Below are 17,218 nucleotides of genomic sequence, written 5' to 3' on the forward strand. Positions count from 1 at the left end.
GGTATGATCATCGCTACATGATCATCCTGGAGGAAGGTATGATCATGGCTACATGATCACCCTACAGGAAGGTATGATCATCGCTACATGATCATCCTGGAGGAGGGTATGATCATCGCTACATGATCATCCTGGAGGAAGGTATGATCATGGCTACATGATCACCCTACAGGAAGGTATGATCATGGCTACATGATCACCCTACAGGAAGGTATGATCATCGCTACATGATCATCCTGGAGGAGGGTATGATCATCGCTACATGATCATCCTGGAGGAGGGTATGATGATCGCTACATGATCATCCTGGAGGAAGGTATGATCATCGCTACATGATCATCCTGGAGGAAGGTATGATCATCGCTACATGATCATCCTGGAGGAAGGTATGATCATGGCTACATGATCACCCTACAGGAAGGTATGATCATCGCTACATGATCATCCTGGAGGAAGGTATGATCATTGCTACATGATCATCCTGGAGGAAGGTATGATCATCGCTACATGATCATCCTGGAGGAGGGTATGATCATCGCTACATGATCATCCTGGAGGAAGGTATGATCATGGCTACATGATCACCCTACAGGAAGGTATGATCATCGCTACATGATCATCCTGGAGGAAGGTATGATCATCGCTACATGATCATCCTGGAGGAAGGTATGATCATCGCTACATGATCATCCTGGAGGAAGGTATGATCATCGCTACATGATCATCCTGGAGGAAGGTATGATCATCGCTACATGATCATCCTGGAGGAGGGTATGATCATCGCTACATGATCATCCTGGAGGAAGGTATGATCATCGCTACATGATCATCCTGGAGGAAGGTATGATCATCGCTACATGATCATCCTGGAGGAAGGTATGATCATCGCTACATGATCATCCTGGAGGAAGGTATGATCATTGCTACATGATCATCCTGGAGGAAGGTATGATCATCGCTACATGATCATCCTGGAGGAAGGTATGATCATCGCTACATGATCATCCTGGAGGAAGGTATGATCATGGCTACATGATCACCCTACAGGAAGGTATGATCATGGCTACATGATCACCCTACAGGAAGGTATGATCATGGCTACATGATCACCCTACAGGAAGGTATGATCATGGCTACATGATCACCCTACAGGAAGGTATGATCATCGCTACATGATCATCCTGGAGGAAGGTATGATCATCGCTACATGATCATCCTGGAGGAAGGTATGATCATCGCTACATGATCATCCTGGAGGAGGGTATGATCATCGCTACATGATCATCCTGGAGGAAGGTATGATCATCGCTACATGATCATCCTGGAGGAAGGTATGATCATTGCTACATAATCATCCTGGAGGAGGGTATGATCATCGCTACATGATCATCCTGGAGGAAGGTATGATCATTGCTACATAATCATCCTGGAGGAGGGTATGATCATCGCTACATGATCATCCTGGAGGAGGGTATGATCATCGCTACATGATCATCCTGGAGGAGGGTATGATCATCGCTACATGATCATCCTGGAGGAAGGTATGATCATTGCTACATGATCATCCTGGAGGAGGGTATGATCATCGCTACATGATCATCCTGGAGGAAGGTATGATCATCGCTACATGATCATCCTGGAGGAAGGTATGATCATGGCTACATGATCACCCTACAGGAAGGTATGATCATGGCTACATGATCACCCTACAGGAAGGTATGATCATCGCTACATGATCATCCTGGAGGAAGGTATGATCATTGCTACATAATCATCCTGGAGGAGGGTATGATCATCGCTACATGATCATCCTGGAGGAAGGTATGATCATCGCTACATGATCATCCTGGAGGAAGGTATGATCATGGCTACATGATCACCCTACAGGAAGGTATGATCATTGCTACATAATCATCCTGGAGGAGGGTATGATCATCGCTACATGATCATCCTGGAGGAAGGTATGATCATTGCTACATAATCATCCTGGAGGAGGGTATGATCATCGCTACATGATCATCCTGGAGGAAGGTATGATCATCGCTACATGATCATCCTGGAGGAAGGTATGATCATCGCTACATGATCATCCTGGAGGAGGGTATGATCATCGCTACATGATCATCCTGGAGGAAGGTATGATCATGGCTACATGATCACCCTACAGGAAGGTATGATCATTGCTACATGATCACCCTACAGGAAGGTATGATCATGGCTACATGATCACCCTAAAGGAAGGTATGATCATGGCTACATGATCACCCTACAGGAAGGTATGATCATCGCTACATGATCATCCTGGAGGAAGGTATGATCATCGCTACATGATCATCCTGGAGGAAGGTATGATCATTGCTACATGATCACCCTACAGGAAGGTATGATCATCGCTACATGATCATCCTGGAGGAAGGTATGATCATCGCTACATGATCATCCTGGAGGAAGGTATGATGCTGTGCTACGTGATCATCCTGTAGGAAGGTGTGATCATTGCTACATGATCATCCTGGAGGAAGGTATGATGCTGTGCTACGTGATCATCCTGTAGGAAGGTGTGATCATTGCTACATGATCACCCTACAGGAAGGTATGATCATTGCTACATGATCACCCTACAGGAAGGTATGATCATCGCTACATGATCATCCTGGAGGAAGGTATGATCATCGCTACATGATCATCCTGGAGGAAGGTATGATCATTGCTACATGATCACCCTACAGGAAGGTATGATCATCGCTACATGATCATCCTGGAGGAAGGTATGATCATTGCTACATGATCACCCTACAGGAAGGTATGATCATTGCTACATGATCATCCTGGAGGAGGGTATGATCATCGCTACATGATCATCCTGGAGGAAGGTATGATCATCGCTACATGATCATCCTGGAGGAAGGTATGATCATTGCTACATGATCACCCTACAGGAAGGTATGATCATTGCTACATAATCATCCTGGAGGAGGGTATGATCATCGCTACATGATCATCCTGGAGGAAGGTATGATCATGGCTACATGATCACCCTACAGGAAGGTATGATCATGGCTACATGATCACCCTACAGGAAGGTATGATCATCGCTACATGATCATCCTGGAGGAAGGTATGATCATTGCTACATGATCATCCTGGAGGAAGGTATGATCATTGCTACATGATCATCCTGGAGGAAGGTATGATCATTGCTACATAATCATCCTGGAGGAAGGTATGATCATTGCTACATAATCATCCTGGAGGAGGGTATGATCATCGCTACATGATCATCCTGGAGGAGGGTATGATCATCGCTACATGATCATCCTGGAGGAAGGTATGATCATTGCTACATAATCATCCTGGAGGAGGGTATGATCATCGCTACATGATCATCCTGGAGGAAGGTATGATCATGGCTACATGATCACCCTACAGGAAGGTATGATCATCGCTACATGATCATCCTGGAGGAAGGTATGATCATTGCTACATGATCATCCTGGAGGAAGGTATGATCATGGCTACATGATCACCCTACAGGAAGGTATGATCATCGCTACATGATCATCCTGGAGGAGGGTATGATCATCGCTACATGATCATCCTGGAGGAAGGTATGATCATGGCTACATGATCACCCTACAGGAAGGTATGATCATCGCTACATGATCATCCTGGAGGAAGGTATGATCATTGCTACATGATCATCCTGGAGGAAGGTATGATCATGGCTACATGATCACCCTACAGGAAGGTATGATGCTGTGCTACGTGATCATCCTGTATTCCTTAAGTGGTGAAGTAACACACAGATACAATGATAGTATCACACCAGATGATACAATAAGACTGTGGTGTTTAGAAACACTTCTCAATCTGTATTTCTTACGTGGTGTAATACCTCATGATCCTTGATATCACGTCGCTCCTCACACACACCAATGCCTACATATGTGCCTCACAGGCACCTCAACTCACACAGTGGCATTACCTTTGGCATTTTTAAATACCACAATTATACACTGAATACAACGTGATCTGACCATCAAAAACTGACCCGATACAGTTGTATAACTAACATACACATCACCAGGGAAATGGGTGAAGGAACCAGGCTCAAAAGTTTTCTTTTAAATTTATACCGAATATGAGATGTTGTGAGGATAAACTCAGTGTGTGTGTGTGTGTGTGTGTGTGTGTGTGTGTGTGTGTGTGTGTGTGTGTGTGTGTGTGTGTGCTGGGAGCCTTAGTTCTGAATATAATATATTACAGGAACTCACACACGGAACTCAGAACAGTGTTCAAGATGGATACATTTAGACTTCATAACGAAGTTATCAACACCTACTTTCTTACTTTCTTTTTTCTATAATATAAATATTAACTTTACTTCTGGCTTCGAGTGGGTCTATCATTGTGCTCTTTCTCGTATGATATTCTCCAACGAACAGCACGAACGAAGTGGACTATTTTCCCCAACATACTATATACATACACCCCCAGCCACACACCTGGTACACCTGCGCTACTCTAGCTAATTCACAAACATTTCGCCTCACTTTATTCAATGATATTCCTAAAAGATAACCAATTTCCCTCAGCAGATATTATTTCATTATATCTATTTCAATTGGCAGCGTAAAGATGATAAGGTATATATTACCAGGTAAATATCTTTATTTCCTTTCAGTTATTTCCTTCTTCTCTGGTTTAGGATAAGCTTCATAACTGGTTCATACAAAGCTTCCTGTACTGGTTTAGGCCAAACTTCCTCTATAGGTTTAGGCCAGGCTTCTTTGTTGATCTAAGCCAGGTTTTCTAACTGTTCAAAGGCCAATCTTACTGAACTAATTCAAACACCGCTTCCCATACGGGTCTAAAACAAGCTTTATGGACAGGTTTAGATCAAACTTCCTATACTGGTTTAACCCAAGCTTCTTGCACTTATCACTGCTGCAGATGTAACCTTGAATATTCCAGCTAAACACTAACGATGCCTTGATGTCATCATCATCATCTACGCCTCCCTAGCTATGTGAAAAGTAATGTTTTCTCTTTGATATGTACGCATTTCTACTCCTACCACACTGATACACGATATTCATGTGTCTTCCACTACCACAAACAGCCTCGATAACACCAAATGGTCTAATTCTGTTTGAATTCCTTTGTATTCGTTTGGATTCCTCTTTATTATACGTAGTGGAGGAGGTAGGGCGATACCTACCTAGGATCTTGATGGTGAAGTCAGCATACGCTGCTCCACAGTCGTTGGCGAGCTTGACCCTGTATTCTCCACAGTCAATGTTCTCAACTTGCTTGATTGTGATGGAGGCGGAATTCTCCGACACGGTCGGCAGCAACTGTTGGGTCAGAGACAAGAATTCTGAAGCGTGTAACACACTGGAATAAACGCCATATGAGACGAAGGCAATATATAGCATTCTCCTTCACTACCAAATGATCTGTGATCCTATTCTGTGATACACAAGCTGGCGTTACCGGACTCCATCAAGCTTTAGCTACACCGTGAGTGAGAAGTCGCCTTGGGCGAGGCTGTACCGACATCTACTGACGAGACGAAGTACAGACTCAACCAGGAATTCTCACTCTAAGGGAGTCCATCATTTCCCTGCTCTTGGATGTAGGACAGCCCTGTAACTGCTGGAAAAGGGTTCTTGGACTGAGCTTACCTTTCCAGTATCTTCTGTACTGAGGAGTTGTCCTCTGTGGTACCAGGAGACCTTGGGAGTTGGGTAGGCCGTGAAGGGCACCTTCAGCGTGACGTCCTTGCCCTTAGGAACGACCACCTCCACCTTCTGGAATTCCTTGTCAATCTTGGGGGCAGTTTCCATACCTGTCAGGCAAAGCCAGTTGTAACTAATCATCTAGAACGCATTTCATATATATATATATATATGTCAAATACGAATTGTCAAGCGCTTTCGTGTAATTACAATAAGATTGAACATAGAAAAAGAGAACCAGAATCTAATGTCTGCACTCAGTACATACGATGAAAATATACGAAAGCTCTTGACGCTTCGAATCTTCCGTTTCCTTGTGTACTTCTAGCATATATATATATATATATATATATATATATATATATATATATATATATATATATATATATATATATATATATAATTCTTTGGAATGATGGAAACACAAATAGCTAATCCATTGAGCTGGTGATCAAATCAAACATGTTCGATGCCTCAGTAAACTGTTCCTACTCACGGACAACATTGAGTTTACACGAGGTCTTGAGGTTGGCGAGGACACAGGAGTACTCGGAGACATCGGTCTGAATAACAGTCTTGACGATCAAGATCCTCCTCTTGCCTTCCTTCTTGATGACGTACTTTTCGGAAGGTTTCAACTCCTTGCCATTGCTGTGATACGCAATCGGATCAGCCATGGGTCGTGTGGTGACGTTAGAGAACCAATCATTACCAAACATATATGTCACATGTTAGATAGATATCAGAAAGTTTTATACACACAATCTAATATGGAAGATAAAGTCTTGTAAAAGCTATAGAGCACAGATGGCTACAGTGACTTCGTAGAGAACGTAGCAGAAGGCCACAGTGACTTCATACAGAACGTTGTAAAAGGCTACAGTGACTTCAACTAGAGCACAGCGAAAGGCCACAGTGACTTCATACAGAACGCAGTAGAAGCCAACACTGACTTCAGGATGAAATGAGGCATCACTGACCGCGTTGCTCACCTGAACCACTTGACTTCATAGTCCTTGGTGATCTCCACAATGAAGGTGGCGTCGGCCTTGTAGTTGACGTCCATCTGAGCTGGAAGCTTCTTCGAGAAGTCCCCTTCTGCCTGGAGCTCAACCTGAGATGAAATCCATCAAATAGAAATGGTTTTACGTTTCCATATACAAAAAATTCCATACACAGTATTCCACTCTTAATAAAAACTTCATAATTCGGCAAACTACTACTTTATTTTCTTACGCATATCTATGTAAGAGCTTATGGGAAAGAACACTAACACTGACAGTCTACCAAAGGGCAATATTTATCCTCGGGAGGAGAAATATAAAGGTAATCTCGTATCTGGTGAGCGTGTAGTGAGTATATAGTGAGCGTGTGTACTATACTGACCTTGAGTGTGGCGGAACACTCGCTCTTGCCCACCACAGCCTTGTACGTGCCGCTATCTTCCAATTGGCAGTTGTAAACCATCAGCCGCTGAACCTGTTTAGCAATACATATGATTTACAGTGACTAGTATAGCCAGTTTGGTGTCATTTCAATTTATGGTAGGATAGCAAGTGTGGTTTTATTTCAATTTATGATACATTAATTCTACTTAAATTTTCAATAAATTTACTTTAAATTCAACATAGATTTTGTTTCATCTGAATTGACAGTGAATTTATGAAACGTGCGTTTGCTGTGACAGACATGGCCACGAATCAGTATACAAGAAACTGGTGACAACCCATTTTACAACCCAGTCTTTTTAAATGACTTTCTGCTCAATATTCCGGTCCCCACTCAGCACTGAGGCCTCACCTTGCCGTCAATAGAGAGTTGGTAATGGTCGGAGAATCTGATTTCTTTCTTATCCTTATACCATGTGATGACTGCGTCGCCCTTGGTCAGTTCCACCTGTGAATGGAAACGTTACTATCAAAACCAGCAGCTTGACATTCCACAAGGACACTCACTGTTATCGAAAAGACACACAAAAAAAGAGACATCTCCATCCACTGCGTACGTAATATCACATTTCCAGAAAAGCTGGAAAGTGTAGCTAAAGCTTATGCTGTTCCAGGTTCGTACCTCCATGGTAGCCCTGCTGCCCTTCGAGACGACTTGATCCTTCATCTTCCTCACAATCTCTGCTGGCAGTTCCCTCACCGTCAGCTCGGCCGTGCACTCCTGGTCGCCCACCACACACGTGTACTCTCCTTCGTCGGACAGTGTGGCTTCCGCGATGACCAGTTTTCGTGTCTTCTCCTCGGTGACCAGTTTGAACCGTTTGTTTTTCTCTGTTATTTCTTCGCCATCCTGTTGAAGGGAAACGAGAGGAATAATAATCAGAAATTCATTCTATGTTTATCGTTTATGATTAGTTATTTCAACTGTATGACCGATCAAAAAATGAATGTATTTTTTATCAGCAAAGAAAAGTAATTATGGAACTGAAAGCAAATATAACAACTGGAGTTGATTAAACATGATACTTTTGGGTCATTCATCTTGATTCTGTTGTACAGAAAGTTCCCGTAAGTAACTAACACAGGCATGAAGAAGACAGATGAATATGATACCATAAACTGTTGGGCTGCCATCTTGAAAATACACCATGTGGATTTAAAGATATTCCAATTCATCCCAAGGTATATTCCACGTCTTTTTCCCTGCTAGGCTGCAGGATGAGCTCTACATGTACCTTCCCTCCCCAACAAGTCAATGGAAAGACACGGAGAAAGTACTGGTGTGAATCAAAGGAGTAATACTAACTTTGGGAGGCTCAGCTGCCTGTGTGTGAGGGACGTGTCCCAATCATGGACACTCCTGGGTTAACTCGAGCCGGGTTATAAGCTGTCGACCGGCTACGCCAAGCACAAGTGTGGTGCCTCACCCCAGGCAAAGTTGTGACCCCATTCATCTACCAACCAGAGGAAGGATGAACACTTGGTTGGGCGAGCTGTGGCCCATCTACTCGCACCGGGATTCGAGCCCGGGCCAGCTAGGCAAAACATAACAGAGGCGCGATACAACGAGAGACAAGTCTTATAAAAGACGACTACACGATCTTACTTTGTTCAGTCTTGGTCTAGGCAGCTGTTCAAGGCTTGATCAGTCTACCTTCACTTGTAGCGATGACACAAATATGTACTTGTAAGTAAATGTCTTAAATACAATGAGGCAAAGTACTCTATCTTCAACAGGACTGTTAGCATTGGAGAAGATGTGGGAAACAGGATAGTTCAAAACGCCGTAATCATGTTGAAATACAGACTTGGCAAATCGCTTCTGGACCAAGAATAATTTGTTGGCATCTCCGTATTTAGGAGATTTTTTAGGCAGCTTTCCTTATCTCTACTTCTGTACCGCCTCTTCATTAAGTTCGGAGTTGCTGACCTCTTCGACTATCGCAACCTCGAAGTGACCCAGTTCTCTGCTGTTACAATAATGGTTTGTATTCCCTTGGAGTACAGCAATACAGTGGCAATGATCGTTCTTGTCGCGGGATCTGTATGATCACAGACAATGCCTGCAGTATCATGAGTAATTATGAGAGTAAGAGTAATTAAGACCATATCCTACCCAAAGTCATGGATCTTACCTTATGCCATGTAACCACAGATTTCTTATCCTTAACTTCAACTTGCAGGATAGCCTGTTCTCTCTCCTGCACCTCGACATCCTGAACCTTCTCAGTGAAGTCATCAAGACCTGAAAAGTGGGTTGGAAAAAAATCAATACATAAAAGCCTGAAACTTTATGTGAAAGATTCAGTCTGTATAATGACACAAATGACTGAAAAGCTGAACTTAACTTGTACGAAATATAATGAATGTCTCATCAAAGCATTGTACACTAAGATCATTTTGACCTCGGGCATTTACACCTAAAACAGGAAAATCTAAAATACAATCGCAGGAAGACATAATGGTCTGCTGAAGACCTCCAGCATTCGTCCTACCGCTGACTGTGAGGTTGCAGAAGGTCGACTGATCTTCAAAGCTGCATGTGTATCTGCCAGCATCGTTCTGAGTGGCTGAGTGGATGACCATGCGATGTGTTAGTCCCTCCTGTTCTATCGTTACGTTCTTGGTGATCTTCATCTGCGTCTTACCCTTGAACCACTTGCACTGCAGGAGAGTTTGGAGAGGCGTTCCTTTAGTTAACTCGTCTGATAATTCTTCTTTTAATTGTTTCCTTATTGTCTGAGGTAATTATACTTTTAATACGTCTTCAAATACTATTTTGTAATGGATTATTAACACAGTAAGATCTATATATATACATAGCTGACTGAAGGTAAAATGACTTTTATTGGAAATAACATTCAATCCATTCTGTACTTTCCTGTCATTAATCTTCCTGAAATGATTTTCTGAAGTGATAGGTGATTAAAAGCGTATTGAATGATGTAAGGTAATTTTGTAGCAATCTAGCTCATAATATCATCAGCATTCATGTAATGATTACCATCTTTTTCATATGGAAATCATTTGAACTGACATCCACAAAATTTTAATACCGATTTTGATTACGTCAAGGTGAACCTCACCTACACAGACCCCCGACACAGACAACCTCTCTTACCGACTTCTCCTTCGAAGTGCGACACTCGAGCACCACCTCGGAGCCCTCATCAACGACACAGGACTCGAGACCTCGCTTGAAGGTACTGAAAAGGAACCACAGGTTAGCGAGGGGCTGTGTGGAGACTAGCAGGAACCGCTATACCTTGACCAATGAAAGAGAGAGATGATATGTTCCTAATCTAGATTCAGTGTTGCCTTCCCCAGTGGTAAAAGCAGTTTGGTGCACGAAGCACCTGACGTGGTAAATAAGATCTAATTTCTTCCATCAAAAGATATGACAGCATGATCATCATAAATGGTATATCAGACGTATGAATCATGGAACCGAGAAAGGTATTCACGAGGGAATTGGCAAGGAAAAGTATTTTACTTAACTGGTTATGTTACTATGATGGTTTCCTATGACTAGGATGTGTCAGATGTGAGTTACTATGTGAGATGTTATCTCTCCCATAATACTAGACCATAGTAAGGACGGAGTTAACAGACAACTATATAATTCCAGTCATGTTGGAGTATAGAAACATAGATGAGGCTAAACGCATAAGCATTCAGATTGAGCGTAAGGTATACTTCTATACAGGATATATCTCCATTATCTCGTCATATTTTCTGAAGATCTGAAATAAACAACTTCCTCCATACAATCTAGGATGACCCCGTGACCTTGTTACCCTACGATAACCACATGGCTGAATGGTGCAGGTGCTCCACCATCCATACCTCACACTAGTTCAGGCTAAAGAAACAGAATGAGAAACCATTTCCTCTTATCTATCTAGCTACCTATCTATCTATCCATATATCCATCTATATATATAACTATCTATCTATCTATCCATCTATATATATATATATATATATATATATATATATATATATATATATATATATATATATATATATATATATAAACGGACTGAGAGTAAATAAACACATGGGTCTAGGAGGAACTACCTTTCCATCGGCCAGCAGAGTGGAAGGGGGATGACCCTTATAGATGAACCCGTGTGTACTTACACTATGTCGACTCCCACAGTCACATTGGCCGAGTGGGTAGCCTTGCCAACTTTATTGGTGGCAGTGCATGTGTATTTGCCCGAGTCTTCCTTGGGTAAGACGCTGCGTATTTCAAGCACAGCCAACTCCTCTTGGAAGGTCATGACCAGATTCTTCCCCACCTTGAGCCTCTTGCCATTCCTAGAGGCAGTGGTGTGGTAGGAGGAGGCAGGCCGCGTGAGTATAGGCAGGCAGGTTAATTCAATAAATTCACTAAAGGGGGGGGGGGGGGTAAGTTATGTCATGAGAGTGACATGTGACGTTACTTTAGTTAAAGTCATGAGGATTTAGTGAGTATATCTTTTATGTTGTTTTGGGGCTGCTGCTTCCAAGCAAAATAACAAAAAAAAAATGCAAGTGTGATTTTATTTTTAATACAAACAATAGCAAGCATGGCATAGTTAATATATGAGAATATATATATAAATGTTGACTGAAAGGCAGAACTTAAAAAAGGGGGAGATGATGAAATATAACTAAAGATCTTGAGGCAGGAAGGAGTGAGAGGAGTTAAGTAAAAGATAAACAAAGAAGATTACAAGCGAGTGAGGAATAGATCGGGCAGTGGAGCTAAAGATGCTCAGCGTTTCCCGCCGAGACAACAACAGGTTATGCCAGGCGTTGGGCCGAGGCCATCAGCGAGCGGCTGCTCAGTCGCACACAGGATGAGGTGTCAGGAGGGGAGTGAGGGGAAGCGACACATCATCAACTGACCTGCTCCACGTGACATCGGGTGCCGGGACACCACGGATCCTGGCGACCAGACGGATCGTCCCTTCCGACTCCACAGTTTGGTCTGGGAACTTCTCTTCAAAGATGGGAACCTCAGGAGCCTTTGGGGAGAGTAATATACGTACCACTAGAGATAAAACGATCATGGGGAGAATAATATACGTACCACTAGAAATAAAACGATCATGGGGAGAAAGTATACGTACCACTAGGAATAAAACTATCATAATCTATAACAAAGTGTAACCATATAATAATTATGTGACCTTAATCCTATGAATCAAAATGGCATTTAATACGACGTAGTCGATTACTTAGCGATAAAGACATCAGGAACTTACAGTGACTTTGAGAATGACTTGGTTCTTGGCCTCTCCTTCACGGTTCTTGACCAAGACATCATACGAGCCTTCGTCGTCTTTCTTAGCGCCCTTGATGATCACGACAGAGCGGTAGGCGTGCACATCCTTCTGCTTAATAATGCGCATACGATCGGAGTCGCGCAGTACCTGAACACGATAGCGAAAAATCGTTAGAAACACAAGAAAATCGAACCATAGATGCGTTATCCACAGCATATGTCAAAGGAAAACTCGATAAGTCTTATATCCATAGAGAAAGATGTTATCGCAAGTATACAAGATTCTTGAAGTTCATTTATTTCCAAGAACTGTTCCGTTCGCTTGGCTGCCTCACCCGTCCGTCTTTCTTCCAGATAATTTCGGGTTCTGGAATAGCCACCAATCGCACGTCCATTTCCAGCTGAGTTCCCTCCTCGACGGTCTTCTCTGTCGGCTTGTTGGCGAAAGTTGGTGGAATGCCTTCCATGATGTCGCAGACAGAAGACTCTCTGCTCAAGCTGCGGCGGGAAGCTCCCATGGAATCGGAGCCGTGGTCACTGAGTGGGCCTTCGACAACCAGTTCGGCGCTGCAGGAGGCATAGCCGGCCTGGTTCTTGGCCACACAAGTGAAGATGCCCGCGTCCTCTGGGAAGACCTCCTTCACCACGAGCGTCACAGTGTTGTCGTCGGAGTAGAACACCTGGAATATTGACAGTTCATATATCTAGTTCCTCAGTCGCCAAGATTCTTCTCGGGCGAGAGGAGAGGAATCACCAAGGGAGGGAGGAGGCTACCATGTTCCCTCTGCGTCTTCTCTGCCCAGAGGTGATTGAAGGGAGGAAGGCACTGCTGCCTCTTCCCTCCCGAAGAGTGTCCTCACGCCAGAGGAAAGGAACTATCAGTCTAAGAATAGGAAGAGAAGGAGGAGGAAGAGGAGAAGGAATATTTACCATTCCTGTACAAGTTCCTCAAAGATATTCTTGTCCTTGGAACTGATCACCCTTACGTTAATATCTCAGCTCATTAAGAGATGCACTTAAGACCATGATTCTGTTCTAAAGTCAGCCGTCTCTGAGGTGCGTTACCTGGAACTCCTCTGATGGCTTGATGATGGCAGTCTGCCTAAACCAGGTGATGTTGGGACGTGGAGAACCCTTAACCTTACATACGAACTGTGCCTCCTGCCCATCAACCACCATCTGGGGCTCAATCTGAGTTACCATCTTAGGAGGCTCTGATTTCTGACCCTTCTTCAGTTCTGCAATGGAAAGGTAATCTTTACGTAACATTCACCATCGGAGAGATCCCTAAATTCAGTTCTGTAATTCAATTCTGTAATGGAAAAGTAATCTTTACAAGACAATTATCATCGAAGAGATTCATTAATTCAATTCCAAAATTCAGTTCTGCAGTGGAAAGATAATCTTTAAGTAACAAGAATCAACTTTAGTAACAGAGTATAACAATTGAGAAAAGATTAAAGTTAAGGGCATGACTGATTTGCAATACAGTACAGGAACCAGTGCTGCTCATGAAGGCTGGGAGAGCAGATCAACTCACTCTCAAAGGTGGGCAACTTGTTAATCTTATCCTCAAGTTTCTTCTGTACGTAGTGTGTATAAGTAACCTCCTCAGCCAGGAGCTTGGCGGGCACGTAACCCTTCTCCAGCGTCAGGTGCTTCTTCACGAACCACCAGTCGCTGTTTGTAGCCTCTGTCAGGAGGAAAAGGGAGAGGGTGATGAAGACGTGTGTGTGTGTGTGTGTGTGTGTGTGTGTGTGTGTGTGTGTGTGTGTGTGTGTGTACAGGGAGATGGAAGAGTTAAATTGAGTCACGTACATACACAGACCACACAGACCCAAGGTCCGGGCGTGGTGGTCTGGCCTTAACGCTATTTTAAGGAAAGAAGAATGTCCCCTTCAAAGCAGAAGAAAAGGTTTGCGAAGCAAAGGCTTTCTCTCCCCATCCTCCGTGAACACTCTGGAGGGCTACAGGTTTTGTTCTAGAAGGTGAGGAACTGAACAAAAATTGATGGGAACTATTTCTATTGGTGGGATACTACAGCTGATGGGTCTTTTGATGTATAAATGGTGGGATGCTACAGCTGACGGGTTGTATGATGTATAAATAGTGGTGTAATACAGCTGACAGGTTGTATACTGTATAAATGTTTTTTTTGACTGACTTGCTAATTAAGTCGTTTATACGAATAACAAGTTACACACATACCCTCATACTGAAAATATCGCACGCGATAGAGGCAGACTATTTCTTAAACGATATATTTCTACATCAAATGATTAAATGGTAGTTCACGACACAGTGTCATGTGGTAGACAAATGGATGTTCAAAGAAGAAATGAAGTCGTGTTGTTTTAAGAAAGACATGAAGGCTTACTGGTTGGTAACTACCTATGATACTTAAGAAAGACATCGCCAGCACCTACTTATGATACTTAAGAAAGACATGAGGACTTGCCAGCACCTACTTATGATACTTAAGAAAGACATGAGGACTTGCCAGCACCTACTTACGATACTTAAGAAAGACATGAGGACTTGCCAGCACCTACTTATGATACTTAAGAAAGACATGAGGACTTGCCAGCACCTACTTATGATACTTAAGAAAGACATGAGGACTTGCCAGCACCTACTTATGATACTTAAGAAAGACATGAGAACTTGCCAGCACCTACTTATGATACTTAAGAAAGACATGAGAACTTGCCAGCACCTACTTATGATACTTAAGAAAGACATGAGAACTTGCCAGCACCTACTTATGATACTTAAGAAAGACATGAGGACTTGCCAGCACCTACTTATGATACTTAAGACTGAGGGCTTCCTGGCACCTACCTATGATGTAAACACGTTCTCCCTCCACCAGGTGCATGGCGTTCTCCTGGGTGGTGTCTGCCACGTAGGTCACCGTAGCGCGTAGCTGGTCTCCGGACTTGACTGAGAAGGGTGGTGCGATCTCCATAGCTGGGAGGGATAAGGTCTAGCGTTAGCAATGCTGCCAGGACGGCAGGAGGGGCTATGGCCGCCGCCTCGGGGGTTGAAGCCAATGTCAGAGGTGGCAGAACCTGGTGGGCTTCAGCATGTTGAAGTCAACACCAGAGACACCAAAACCTGATGGGTTTCAGCATGTTGAGGTCAACACCAGAGATGGGCTTCTGCATGTTGAAGCCAGCACCAGAGATGAGCTTCTGCATGATGAAGCCAGCACCAGAGATGGGCTTCTGAATGTTGAAGCCAGCACCAGAGATGGGCTTCAGCATGTTGAAGTCAACACCAGAGATACCAGAACCTGATGGGCTTCAGCATGTTGAAATCAACACCAGAGAGGGGCTTCTGAATGTTGAAACCAGCACCAGAGATGGGCCTCTGCATGTTGAAGCCAGCACCAGAGATGGCAGGACCTGATGGGCTTCAACATGTTGAAGCCAACACCAGAGATGGCTGGGCCTGATCGGCTTCAGCATGTTGAAGCCAACACCAGAGATGGCTGGGACTTATCGGCTTCAGCATGTTGAAGCCAACACCAGAGATGGGCTTCTGCATGTTGAAGCCAACACCAGAGATAGGCTTCTGCATGTTGAAGCCAACACCAGAGATGGGCTTCTGCATGTTGAAGCCAACACCAGAAATGGGCTTCTGCATGGTGAAGCCAACACCAGAGATAGGCTTCTGCATGTTGAAGCCAACACCAGAGATGGCCTTCTGTATGGTGAAGCCAACACCAGAGATAGGCTTCTGCATGTTGAAGCCAACACCAGAGATGCAGCTCTTCATTAAGACCTGATTAATGAGATTAATTAGCCATACGATGAGCTGAAGATGACGTGTCTTGATGAGGTTAGAGTAAAGTGGTATACTATGTTATGTACTGTTGCTTGAACTACATCTAATATATATATATATATATATATATATATATATATATATATATATATATATATATATATATATATATATATATGGGAAATCATTAGTTTGGTGCCTTTACAGACATATATAACACTGTGAGATATGTGAGGTAACCACGCACTCTGCCTAAGGAGTGCGTGAAACTCTCTCTCTCTCTAGTGTAGGCAAGAGTGAGTCTGTCAGGGGATGAGAGCAAGAGTATATTGTTCTCTTCAACAATATGTAAAGCATACGTGTTGCTGTGAGTGCGTGCTGGCCGACGTTGCAAGAGAGGGGCAAAGCTGAAAGATTACCACCAATCCCATTAGCTGACAGATGCAGGGATTGGAAGTGATTAGTGATTACTTGATGACACACACAAGACACCAACTTGGTTTCAGGTCTTCGAGTGATACATCTCTCTGTATGCCTTGGCAGGCAATCATCACTAACCCAGAGGATTTCGTGTTGATAAGACCATAAATACAAGCTTGTTATCTTGCGTATACCTCGTGGTTAGGCTGGGGTGAACAGATAGCATAGTTAACAGCTGTTCAGGTAACACAGAAAGAGTCAACAGGTGTTAAAGAATGAGGAAGGAACAGCTGTACAGGTAACAGGAGTTTAACAGCAATCAAGAAACAGTGCAAGGAAACAGCTGTATAGGTGACAGAGGAGTAGTTATCAGTGAAAAGGTAACAGAAGAGTATTTAGCAGTTGTGCAGGCAACAGAGTAGTTAACAGGTGTACAGACAACAGAAGAGCAGTTTACGGCTATCCAGGAAACAGGAAAGGAGTAACTAGTGACCGTTGAGTCAACAGAGGAATAGTTAACTGCTAAACAGATAACAAACGATCAT

The 17,218-nt window shown here is 43.3% G+C and overlaps 1 protein-coding gene across 1 annotated transcript in view; it reads right to left on the bottom strand.

The window, feature by feature from the left end:
- Window positions 1–5,006: 5,006 nt before the first annotated feature.
- LOC139757884 (uncharacterized) overlaps window positions 5,007–17,218 on the bottom strand; it is a 237,614-nt gene continuing 225,402 nt past the window's right edge. The window contains 16 exon segments of the mRNA XM_071678806.1: window positions 5,007–5,357; window positions 5,688–5,851; window positions 6,238–6,392; window positions 6,734–6,855; window positions 7,128–7,220; window positions 7,542–7,637; window positions 7,812–8,039; window positions 9,325–9,434; window positions 9,685–9,853; window positions 10,311–10,395; window positions 12,086–12,204; window positions 12,445–12,612; window positions 12,800–13,144; window positions 13,530–13,702; window positions 14,005–14,157; window positions 15,306–15,434. Coding sequence (XP_071534907.1) covers window positions 5,022–5,357; window positions 5,688–5,851; window positions 6,238–6,392; window positions 6,734–6,855; window positions 7,128–7,220; window positions 7,542–7,637; window positions 7,812–8,039; window positions 9,325–9,434; window positions 9,685–9,853; window positions 10,311–10,395; window positions 12,086–12,204; window positions 12,445–12,612; window positions 12,800–13,144; window positions 13,530–13,702; window positions 14,005–14,157; window positions 15,306–15,434 — 2,645 coding nt within the window. The 3' untranslated portion in view covers window positions 5,007–5,021.

This window comes from Panulirus ornatus, chromosome 28 (assembly GCF_036320965.1).
Source record: "Panulirus ornatus isolate Po-2019 chromosome 28, ASM3632096v1, whole genome shotgun sequence".
In the NCBI taxonomy this organism is placed as follows: domain Eukaryota; kingdom Metazoa; phylum Arthropoda; class Malacostraca; order Decapoda; family Palinuridae; genus Panulirus; species Panulirus ornatus.